Genomic DNA, 13,057 nt, shown 5'->3' on the forward strand with positions numbered 1-13,057 from the left:
TGACTAATAAAAATTAAATGTAACAAAAATAACTGAAGGAAAAAATAATGTAGAATCAATTACAATACAAGTTTAAAGCAAACATATGAAGAGTAGAAAATTTGTAGTGGTGCATGCGCCCCCCAAAACAAAGTCCTAAACAGAAAGTGATCATTCCAAAATATAAGAAGATACAAAATATGAATCAACTAATATACTGAAGGACAGAGGAAATACAGTAGTTATGGATGACATTAATTCAAAAGAAATTTGTTGGGAAGAAATGACAGTGAAGGGTGGAGAGAAACTCTGGGGCAACATCCTGCTTGACATGACCATTGAATACACAATGACTCAGTGGATAAAGGAAAATACCAGATACAGAGGTAGTGAAGAACGATCAAGTCTGGATTTAATATGACGGAGCCTGAAATTGCCAATAAAATTGATTACAAAACTCCAATGGGAAAGAGTGACCATGCACTAATAGAATTTGAGTTGAAAGAGCAAATGGATCAAAGCAGAAATGATGAACATAGAATAGGAAGACTAATGTACAACAAAACAAATTTTGAGACTCTCAAAAAATTCTTTCACAATGCAAACAGGGAAAAATTCCTAAATGAAGAAACAGGGATGGAAGAGAAATGGAATATCCTAAAAGAAATTTATAACAAGAGAGTGAATAGATACGAACCACAACAAAAAAGGGAAAGAACATACATAAAAAGCTGGTACAACAAAAGGTGTAGTGAGGCCAAGGATAAAAGAGACAAAGCTTGGAACAAATGGAAAAGAGACAAGAAAACAAGCAAATGGCTAATATACATCAAACTAAGAAATGATTATGTAAAAATATGGAGAGATGAAAAGAGAAACTTTGAAAAAAATATATATATATATATAGAAAAATGAAAGGAAGAACCCAAACTATTTTACAGGTTTGTAAATGGCAAACTGAAGAACAAACAAGAAATAGAAAAGCTGTGCCAAGGTAAATATGAATATACAGAAGAACTGGAAATGGCTGCAATTATGAACAACCACTTCAAATCAGTATTCACAATAGAAACTGTGAGGAAATAGATATCCCCCTCAATGAAAGAAATAATTGTAACACAGAAGGAAATCAGTGACTAAATCAAAACCCTTGACATCAGAAATTCACATGGTCCAGACGGAATTGCAAATTGGATACTGAAAGAGTGCATGGAGGAATTAACCAATTCCATACGGTGACGCCTACGTAGGCGGCATGAGGAGCAAGTGGGTACTCGATGATGCCAACATCGCCATCTTGATTATATTCATTGTAGTCGTACCTACGTAATTTCCATTCTCTCTAAACTGGCTTCATCAATTTTCTATGGTTATCAAAATAAACGGGTGAAAGAGAATGAACGATTGAGCACTGACTTTATTTTTTATAATGCGATTATTATGACGCAACATCGCACGTCAGGCAGCTAATGCTGCCAGACGTACGATGTGCCCCGGAGTGAAGAGGTTAACAGATAAAATATACAATATAATTAAATTCTCACTTAAAGAAGGAAAAGTGCCACAGGACTGGAAGAATGCAAACATTGTACCAATTTATAAGGAAGGAAACAAGGAAGACCCATCAAATTACAGAACGGTCTCCCTGGCAAGCATAGTAGCAAAAAAAAATGCAAAAAGGTCGTCAAAAATAGATGGGTTAAACATTTGGAAGAAAAAACTATATTGAATCCAAATCAATTTGGATTCAGACAAGGAAAATCATGTACAACAAACTTGATCTGCTTCTACTCAAGATTAATAGATATAATACAAGAGATGGTTGGGCAGACTGTGCCTTTCTGGACCTACAAAAGGCATTTGATAAGGTACCACACAAAAAACTAATAAGGAAGATGGAATCAGTAGGTGGCATTAGAGGAAAATTATTGGAATGTATGAAAGACTTCCTGACTGGGAGGAAAATGAGAGTAGTCATTAGAGATAAATTCTCATATTGGTAAGAAATGAAAAGTGGTGTCCTGCAGGGATCAGTACTGGCCCTGATCATGTTTGCCATATACATAAATGACATGGATGGAGGAGTAGAGTGTTTTATGAATTTCTTTGCAGACGATGCAAAAATAGTAAAGAAAGTAAAAACTGAGGAGGATTGCAACTCATGACAACAATACTTGGACAATATCTGGAAATGGACTCGAAAGTGGGAGGTAAAATTCAATATCAAGAAATGTAGGAAAATGGAATTTGAAAAAAGTAAAACAGAATATCGAGAGATTATAAAATTGGTGAAGAAGAGGTCAAAAAAGTAAACTCGAAAAAAGACCTTGGAGTGATGATCAGCAAAGACTTGACACCAGATAAGCATATTAATGAAATAGTCGGAGAAACCTACAATTTATTGAGGTCAATAAAAGTGGCATTTGCCTATTTGGACGAGGAAATGATGAAAAAAAAAAAATAACTACACTAAGAAGACCAAAACTCGAGTACACAGCAACCCTATGGACACTCAGTACCAAAAAGAATATAAAAAAATTAGAAAGAATACAAAGAGCAACAACAAAACTGGCACCAACTCTTTCCAAAATGACATATGAACAAAGACTGTCCAAATTAGAATTACCAACTATGGAACAGTGAAGGGAAAGAGGAGACCTACTATCTATAGAATTATGAAGGGAATGGAAATCCTAGTTAAGAATGATTTATTGAAATGGGACAATGGAAAAGCAAGAGGACACGAAAAAAAAAAATTAAAAAAGATAATTACAGAAGAGATCTGAAAAAGAAAAGAAAAAATAGCTTCCCACACAGAGTGATAGATATTTGGAACAAATTAGACAAAGAAACAGTGTGTGCAAACACTATTCAAGATTTTAAGAAAAAACTTGATGCTGAACGATACAAAAACAGGTCACCACGAGCATAGCTCACTTCCATTATAATACACACTATGTACACCTAGCACAAAAAAGAATATAAAGAAAATAGAATCCAAAGAGCAACAACAAAGATGGCACCAACACTTTCAAAATTGACGTACAAAGATTGTCTAAACTGGAACTACCAACCCTGGAACTAAGAAGTGAAAGAGGAGATCTACTGGCCATTTACAGAAGTTCTTGACAGAGAAGACTTCTTAAAGTGGGAGAAAAGAAAAACAAAAGGACATGAAAAGATACTCATAAAGGATAGTTATAGAAAAGATTAAAAAAAATATATTAGTTTTCCACATACAGACGCTCCTCTACTTACGCTAATTCGTTTTACGTTTTTTCGATTTTATGTTTGAAGTGACTGTAAGAAAAAATTGTAAAAAAAAAAAAAGATTTTGAGTGAATTTTTTAGTTTAGCATGCTCTTCGTAGTTCAAACGATACTTATGTATGACGCTGCGTCCATTGTTTACATGGCACAAATGACAGACTGAACGTGCTTTGCCTCCTCCTCCTCCCCCTCCTCCACCATCTCAATTTATGTTACTTGAATTTAATTCATTTGAAATTAATGTTATTATTTTACAATGTTATGTGTATAATTAATGATTTAGGGGTGTTTTATAAGATACGGTAATAGAATTTACTGATGTATAGTACAGTAACAACTTACATTCGACCATTCGGAACGTAACTAAAACGTAAGTTGAGGAGTGTCTGTAGTGGTAGATGTCTGGAACAAATTGGATGAAACAATAGTATGTGCAAAAACCATACAAGAATTCAAGAACAAACTAGATGCTAAGAGATACAAAGACGGGTCACTATTAGCATAGGTCCTCTTCCCATATAATACAACTAGATAGATACAGGACTTTGTGGGAACTGTAGGCTAGCCAGCTTTTTGTTGTCGTTCCCTAGACTGTCTGTCTGAGCAGTCCCGTCTCCCCAAGGAATGCCACAGCCGAAACTGGATTTTCCCACCCACAAATCCTTTATAGAGTGTATGTTGTGTTGTTTGCGTGCATGATTGTGTATAATGCAGTCTTCCATTATATGTTGTATGGTATGGGGTGAAGTGTTACATCCTGGGCAGCTGTTCACAATGCGGTCATCCAGCCTCTTCTGGTAGCTAAGAAGTGCTGGGTGGTGACCGCACCGCAGGTTGGCCAGGTGGACTCTGTCCTTTCGTGGGAGAGAGGATTCAGAAGGGTGGATATCAGGGGTCTGGCATGCAACAGTGTGTTGTCTTTCAGTGTGTTAATGGAGCAGTGAGTGATATGATTATGAATATGTTTCTGGAGGCTGGTATTTGGTGGTTGTGGAGGAAGAGAAGAGAGTATCTTGTGTGGGTGTTCTGCTATGTAGTGTAGCGGGTGTGATGTGTTTGTGGTGGCTGCAGCAAGTGTTTGTGTGCCTCTCATGTCGAGGTGGTCCTTGACTTTGAGGACATTTGTTTCATGGTGTAAATAGTCTGTAGGTGTTGTATTTGTGCAGCCTGTAATTGTTTTTAGGGCTTTGTTTTGTATGATTTGAAGGGTGTTGTGGTGTGTCTCACTGAGATTAGGAGCCCATGCAGGACTCGCATAATTCATCACTGAACGTATGCATTGTTTGTATATTGTTGTATTAGTTTCTTTGTTTTGTCCAAATGTTGTTCCAGTGATTGACTTAAGTGCGTTAAGTCTAGATGTGCATTTGTTTTTTATGTTTCTGATGTGTTGTTTGAAAGACATGGATATATCGTATATTACACCAAGAATTTTCGGTGTGTTTGTGTGTGGTATTAGAGTGTTGTTGATGTAGAGATGAGGTATGTATTTGTGTTCTTTTGTCCAGTTGGTGAGAAGTGTTGCTGTAGATTTGGTTGGAGCTATTTTGAGTCTGTTTGTGATGAACCATATGTTGAGTGTATCAAGGTATGGCTGGATTATTTCTGCAGCTTTGTCTGTGTTGGGGGCCAAACGGCGGCAACCAGCCCTGGCCGCCGGCTCTACACAGGTGACAAAGTAGTTGGCCTTTGTGCCTCTTGTATGAGGAGTAGCAAAGATCCTCATTCCGCACTTTTTTCATAGTTGCCACTCTGACACCCATATCTCTTACCAAGGTCTGCATTGCATGGATTTCGCTGCATTTTTTTTTTTTTTTTTTTTTTTTTTTTTAATGCAGCTTTTTGATGAATTTTGTTGTGTGTACAGAGTCAAAACACCTGCTATGATCCTGCCAGCCACTGCTTCTACATCTCCATTGCAATTCTCCAGCTCACATCTCACAGCCTTCATGGTATTCAAGGAGCAATGAGCTGCAGCTTAGTTTTCTGAATTTTTAGTCTGGCATGAATCATCATGGTGCAGGTCACTCTCATCCAATATTCTGGTGCTTTCCTGTCATCCATGCTCTCAATCTCTCACACCCACCAATAGTACACAGAATCAGCTATCTGTTGCACTTTACTGCTATTAAATCCTTCAACATATGGTTCTGAAATGACAGAAGATAAAAAAAAATTATCAAATTTATCCCAAACACCCTGATATGACCATTGGAAATAAGGATATAGACCAAGTTGGAACCACACATGAATTTGAAGCTTGATATAATGAGTTGGAGAATAGAAGACAGGTCTTATAAGCATCGCTCCTTTCCTGTGTATTGATGATGATGATGGTAGTCTGTCGATTACGACAATGACAGCTTCTCGGGTTTTCTGGCGGGGAAGTTCGTCAACGCCTGTTATGGGTTCAGAGGTGGCTTATGAGGCCAATTCTCAACTAGCAGACGTGGGGGCAGGGGAAATGTTCATTGCTTGGAGGCTGTGATGACGTGGCCTTGCGCCTCACTCTTGCCTTCCTGGCGTTTTCCCTGTGTTGGTCCTCAAAAATGGTCTGGGCCTGCAGGGTGATGGAACACCACTGAGGTCTGTCCAAAGCTTTGGTTTCAAGCTTTTTTGGTGGAATGTTAGTATGGGTGAGGTGTGTCTTTACGCAGTCTTTTAAGCGCTTGCGTGGTCTACCTGTGTTTCTCTCGCCTGAGCTAAGTTCTCCATACTGGAGTTGTTTGGGGAGGCAGTGGTCATCCATTCAAATGACATGGCCCACCCATCAGAGCTGACTTTTGAGGATCATGGCCTTGATGCTGGTCATCTCTGCACGGTCAAGCACCTCCAGGTTTGTGACTCGGTTTTGCCATTTGATATTTAGAATGGATCTTAAGCTGCGCATGTGAAAGCGTTCTAGCTGTTTCAGGTGTCGTCTATACAGGGTCCATGACTCACAGCCTTAAAGAAGGCTGGTAAGGACCACAGCCCTGTACACTTTCAGTTTGGTAGAAAGTCTGATGTTTCGCTGGTTCAGGACTTGTATTCTGAGCTGGCCAAATGCTTGGCTGGCTTTGCAGATTCTGGCACTGATTTCTTTGTCCAGGCTGCCGTCATTGCTAATGGTGCTGCCAAGATATTTGAACTCCTTCGCATTTTCAGTTGAGTTCCCTCGATGGAAATGGAGGGAGGCTGGGAGGTAGAGGTGGGTGCTGGTTGGAAAAGCACCTCTGTGTTTCCAAGGCTGTGGTAAGGCCAAAGAGGCGGGCAACCACAGCAAACTTATCGACAATTAGCTGTAGGTCAGATTCCTTGTGGGCCATGAGGGCACAGTCATCAGCAAAAAGTGCCTCAAGAATGAGTTTCTCAGTGGTCTTAGTCTTTGCGTTCAGTTGACGAAGATCGAACACAGAACCTTCAGATCTGAATTTCAGATATACCCCCAAGGTCCAGGTCCCTGAAAGCATGGTTGAGCACACAGGTGAAGAACAGATTAAAGAGGATCAGGGCCAGGACGCACCTGCTTGACACCATTGCTGATGTTGAAGGGCTCCGACACCTCTCCGCCAGACAGCACCTGCCCGGTCATGTCGTCATGGAATTATCTAATAAGATTGACGAATTTGTCTGGGCATCCAAGCTTGGACAGAATGACCCAGAGGGTCACCCTGTTCACTGTGTTGAATGCCTTGGTGAGGTCAATAAAGACTGCTTACAAGTCCATGTTTTGTTCAATGCATTTCTCTTGCAGTTGGCGCATGGCAAAGATCATGTCAGCCGTACTGCGATTTGGTCGGAATCCACATTGTGCTTCTGGCAGGTTGTCTTCAGAGACATGGATAATGAGACGGTTGACCATGACTCTTGCCAGGATTTTCCCTGCAATGGGGAAAAGAGAGATACCTCTATAATTTCCACAGTCTGTCTTGCTGCCCTTGTTCTTGAAGAGAGAGATGACGGTAGCATTTCTGAGTTCTTTGGGTATCTCTTCACCTTCCCAGATGTTGGTAAGGAGGGAGAAGAAGCATTCCAGGGCAACGGGTCCAGCTGACTTGAAGATTTCAGCTGGGATCCTATCCATGCCAGGGGCCTTGCCTGAGTTTGTCTGGCTAATGGCCTTCATAACTTCTTCCATTGTAGGTGGAAGGTCGAGGCAGTGGACTGTGGGTTTCTGGGTAATGAGGTCAAGGGCATGAGATTCTACTGTTGATGGATGGTTAAGCAGAATGCAGAAATGCTCCCTCCATCGCACGTTGATGCTTCTCTTCTCTTTCAGTAGGGTGGAGCCGTCTGCTGTCAAGAGCAGAGCGGTACACGGCTTCATGGGTCCATAGACCTCCTTTATGGCACTGTAGAATATCTTGGAGTTCTGGGTGTCAGAGTATCTCTGGACCTCCTCTGCCTTGTCCTCCCACCACTTGCCCTGCATCTTTCGAAGCATTGTCTGGGCCTGTCTCTGGAGGTGCTTAAAACGATCATGCTTGGAGGTGGAGAAAGGGTCGTTCTGCCATTCAATGAAGGCCTTCTGTTTGTTGTCGAGGAGTGACTTTATGGTCTCATCATTCTCATCAAACCAGTCTGTGTACTACAATTAGATAAATACAACTGTGATTTTTACAGATTCAATAAATCTAAGTATGGTTATAATAGAATAATGAGATATAGACCAGGTTGGAATCATATCTGAATTTGTAGACAGATATGATTATTGATTGGAGTAAGAGACAAGACCCCATGAGAGTTGCTCTGTTCTTGCAAAGTACACTAAAGTAAATACAATATTTCCTCCTTGACTGACTTATGGGTCAATTTAGTCGCGACAGTTACCTGGGGGCCATGGATCTCGTATAAGAGTGATCTGGGGAAATCAATTGATTGATAAGGCTTTGTGTTTTATCTTCCAAAGTGGTCAACAGTTAATTTTTCAAACAATTTTTTTTACTGTTGTGAAGATGAATGAAAAAAATGTGATAATTAAATAACTGAATGAGTAAATACAAGAAACATGAATAATGGCCTCACAGCAAAGAACTGTGTAAGTATAAAAGTGCCCAGAATATTGCTTTACAGAAATGATAATGATCTCAGTCATAGGAAAGATAAGAAATTTTTATTCCTAATGTTGATGAAAACCATAATATTTTTACCATATATTGCCAGTAAGATTCTCATGGTATTTTGGTTTCAGGTTGAAGCCACTTGATGTGCAGTTTATGAAGCAACTTCATAACAAAGTCAACATTGTGCCTGTTATTGCCAAAGCAGACACACTTACAAAAGCAGAGGTGGCTAAACTCAAGAAGAAGGTAAATATTGCCAAGAAATTAATGTCACATAAATTTTATGTGTAGTGTGTAGGAATGGCATTACTGGTAAATGATGAGATTGGAAAGTGTGTGGTGGGCTGGAGGGAAGTGTCTTTAAAGATAATGGAGATGGAAGATATGGATTTTTGTGAGTGGATATACTCATAGTAATGAGAAAAATTAAGAAATTAGAGATGTTTTTTATAGGTTTAAATGAGTATATACAGAGATTTGGGATAAATGTAAATGTGTTGGGGGACCTTAATGTTAGAGAAGAAGGGGGAAATCCCTTCAGACAGCATCACAATATCATCCATATACAACCATTCTTTAATCACATCCCCTGCCTTCACCCTTGTTCAACAGACATTCCCTCTTGATCAGAGCTCTTTTCACCCCATCCATCCATCTTGTCTTCTGTTTTCCCCTCAAGTTCACTCCATCTACCTCTGCCTTCTACACCTCTAATACTAATATTTTTTTTACTCGTTCTTTCTGTGCCCAAACCATCCCAATCCTCTTTCATCAGCCCTATCTTTCATCTCCTTTTCCACTCCCGCTCTCCTCCTCAGCTCATTTCTCACTCTATCCAACCTAGTAGCCCTTACCATACTTCTCAGACATTTTCCCTCAAACACATTAGAAAATTTCTTCTCTGCCTCTCATTAATTCCAAGTCTCTGCCCCATGTAAAGCTGTCGGCACAATCACCTATGTTTATATTTATGGTGAAGAAGCTATGGCTTTCGAGTGACTGCTATGGTGATAAAGTATAAAGTATCCAGATTTATAACGTGTATTAATGTATAGAATGGAGGAAAGAAGAGGAGAAAGAAAGAATAATGAACCAATGAAAAAAGTACTAGACATGAGTAGAGTAGAATCGCCACTTGGAGTGATACCGAAGAGGACTTCTCTAAACGACACACCAAAAACAACTCAAAGGTGGGAAAATAATGTCTTTTCAGGTTTCCAGAGGGACAGGACAATATTAGGTAAAGGGTTAGATGCAGAGAGGGAATCTAGGGATAGTAGTTTACTAAGAAGTCGAGACATTAACAATGAGATGGAGGAATTAATAGACTTAAGAATACATTATAGAGCAATGCACAGAGAAATGACTAAACTTAGAAAAGCAAATGAAGAAATGAACAGAGTTTAATGAACTGAAAAGTGAACTAAGCATGATTAGAAGTGATAAGGAAAGAAAAATTAAGACAGAAACAAAAATGAGGAACTAAAAAAAGAGGGCAAAGAACAATTACAAGCAGTGACCGAAAAAGTGGGAGAATCAGTTAATGAGACAGATCTGGAAATAAAAAATCAATGGAAACAAGAACAAGGAAATCAAAAAATAACATTTAAAGAAATAGTACAACAGGAGGTAGAGAAAAATTCTAAGGAAATAGTAATTAAAGTAATTAAAGAAAAGGAAAATTGGGTAAGAGACACAGTGGATAAAAAAAAAGTGCATTGCAGTTGATGGCATTCAAGAAAATCATACATACATATACCAAAGGCTCTTTCCCCCTACATGGGGGGTAGTCAAAAAGAAAAAGGCATAGAAACCACTCCAACCCACTCCATTTCCTATATATTCCACTCCCCCCACCCTCCTCCCTCCCTCTAATCTTGGCACCTCCTGGATGACGGGTCATCCCTGCATCCTGTCCACTGCCCTGGGTCAGAAGTAGTGTCGCAAGACACAGCACATCCACAGCAAGGCCGCTTCATAAATTCGGCGACCCCCCTCTCCATTCCCCCATGCAGAAAAGGAGAAGACGGGGAGAAATCCCTTCGGGCTGCGTCAATTTTTTTCTCATACATACTTCCTCATCCCCATCCCCCACCCACTCCCCCTCATGCATCATAGCATCATCTATACACTACCCCTCTCCATTCACCCCATCTTCTGTCTTCTCCCGTCCTTCCTCCACAGACATTCCTCTCTTTTTTTAATGCCCCATTCACCCCATCTATCCATCTCATCTTAGGACGCCCCCTCATATTCACTCCTTCCACCTCTGCCTTCCACACTTCTTTTACTAATCTTTCTTCACTCATTCTTTCCATTTGTCCAAACCATCCTAATACTCTTTCATCAACCCTATCTCCCAGCTCCCTTTCCACCCTTGTTCTCCTCCTTACCTCCTCATTTCTCACTCTATCCAGCCTAGTAACCCCTATCATACTTCTCAGACATTTCATCTCAAACACATTCAAACTCCCTCTCTCTTCCTCTCTCATATTCCATGTTTCTGCCCCGTACAATGCTGTTGGCACAATCACTCCTTCATATAACCTCCTCTCAGCATCCATTCCCAGATGTCTGTTTCTCATTACACTTTTTAATCCACCAAGGCATTTACTTGCTTCTCTCAATCTACATTCTACCTCCACCCCCACTCCTCCCTTTCCTGCCACATTCGCACCCAAGTATCCAAAACTATCCACTTCCTCCAGTCTCTCACCCTTAATGCTTACTTCCAGCCTGCTGTTACTCTCTCCCCTTGTACATCTCATCACCTTACATTTGCCCACATTTATCTTCAGCTTCCTTCTTTCACACACCTCAAACTGTCACTACCCTTGCATTCACCTCTCGCACCACCCCATCCATGTAAAGATTGAACAGCCAAGGCAACATAACACATCCCTGACGAAGTCCCACCTTTACCTCAAACCATTCACTCTCTCCATTTCTAATCCTAACACAAGCTCTACTACTCTCATAAAAACTCTTGACTGCTCTTAACCACTTCCATGCGGTGATGCCTACGTAGGCGGCATGAGGAGCAAGTGGGTACTCAATGATGCCGACGTTGCCATCTTGATTATATTTATTGTAGTCGTACCTACGTAATTTCCATTCTCTCTAAACTGGCTTCATCAATTTTCTATGGTTATCAAAATAAACGGGTGAAAGAGAACGAACGATCAAGCACCGACTTTATTTTTTATAATGCAATTATTATGACGCAACATCGCACGTCAGGCAGCTAATGCTGCCAGACGTGCGATGTGCCCCGGATTGAAGAGGTTAACAGCTTTCCTCCTATCCCATATATCTGTAGTACCTCCCACAGTGCCTTCCTCTCTACCCTGTCATAAGCCTTTTCCAGGTCCATAAAAGCCCAAAAAACATCCTTACCTTTTCCTATAGCTTGCTCACATATCTGTCTTATCACAAAAATCTGATCTACACAACCCCTATCTGTCCTAAACCCACACTGTTCCTCACCAATTACTCCCTCTCTTCCTCTCCTAATCCTCTCAATCAAGACCCTCCCATAAGCCTTCCCAACTTCACTCAACAAGCTGATCCCTCTGTAACTACTACTCACACTTGTCCCCCTTTCCCTTGTAAAGTGGAAATATACAGGCACTCCTTCAGTCCTCCAGCACTCTACCCTCTCTTAAACAATCATTAAATAACCTCACCAGCCACTCCACCATTACTATACCTCCTTTCATCATACATTCTGCAAGTCATCCATCCAGACCAGGTGCCTTACCTGCTCTCATCATCTTAACAGCTGCTTTCACTTCATCCTTCTCTATTTCTCCTCCATTTTCCTCACTCATCACTCTCATTTTCTTATCGCTTCCCACTACAACTACCTTTCCCTCCCTATCCTCCTTCACATTTAGCAACTCCCTAAAATACTCTGCCCACATTCCTCTCACTAACTTCTCTTCCAATATCATCTCTCCATCTGCACATTTTACCTTTTCTTCTCTACTTGATTCGCCTCCTTTTTCTCTTTTAATTTCCTTCCAAAACATCTTTTTATTGCTTTCAAAATTTCTGTCATACTCTTACCCCATTTCACATCTGCTCTCCTCTTTGCTTCCTTTATCATATGCTTAATTTCCTTTCTCTTTACTTTGTACCTCTCATACGCCCTTTTCCTAATTTGTAGCCAATCTATGAATGCCTGCTTCTTCTCTTCTACACCTTTCTTTGCTTCCTCATCTCACCACTCACTACCCTTCCTTCTATTTCCTCCCACCCTCCTTGTTTCACACACCATCTTTGCACATCTTATGACTCCCTCCTTGAACCACCCCCATTCCTCCTCCACTCCTAGTTCTACTCTATCCTTTACTCTCTCCCACTCCCCTGTCAGCTTCTTATACTCATTCTCCTTTTTTTCTCATTTAATCAATTCACCCTATGTACCTCCCTACCTTCTGCCCGTTTCCTCTTTCTCCACCTATTCTCCGCTCTCAATATACCTTCCACCAGAAAATGATCTGATATTCCCCCACTCTCTCCCCTTAGAACATGTACATCCTTAACTCTTCCTACCATACTCCTGGTCACCACTATATTGTCCATTAATGCTCTATCTGCCACCCTTCCATCCACCACCCTCTCCCATGTGTACTTATGCTTGACTTTCTTCCTAAACACTGTATTTGCTATCATCAACTCTCTTTCAAAACACATCTCCACCATCATTTCTCCACTACGATTTTTACCTGGAACTCCATACTTCCCAATCACTCTGTCTAT

At 40.5% G+C, this 13,057-nt stretch overlaps 1 protein-coding gene across 8 annotated transcripts in view; it reads left to right on the top strand.

Annotated features, from left to right (window-relative positions):
• Positions 1-13,057, top strand: part of Septin1 (Septin 1) — a 231,472-nt gene that overhangs the window by 135,041 nt on the left and 83,374 nt on the right. For all 8 annotated transcript variants that reach the window (XM_076213809.1, XM_076213811.1, XM_076213808.1 and 5 more), the window contains one exon: positions 8,422-8,539. In XM_076213809.1, the coding sequence (XP_076069924.1) occupies positions 8,422-8,539 (118 nt within the window). The remainder of the gene's footprint in view (positions 1-8,421; positions 8,540-13,057) is intronic.

Source organism: Oratosquilla oratoria, chromosome 32 (genome assembly GCF_046742065.1).
Source record: "Oratosquilla oratoria isolate Oo_2021 chromosome 32, ASM4674206v1, whole genome shotgun sequence".
NCBI classification, from domain to species: Eukaryota; Metazoa; Arthropoda; class Malacostraca; order Stomatopoda; family Squillidae; genus Oratosquilla; species Oratosquilla oratoria.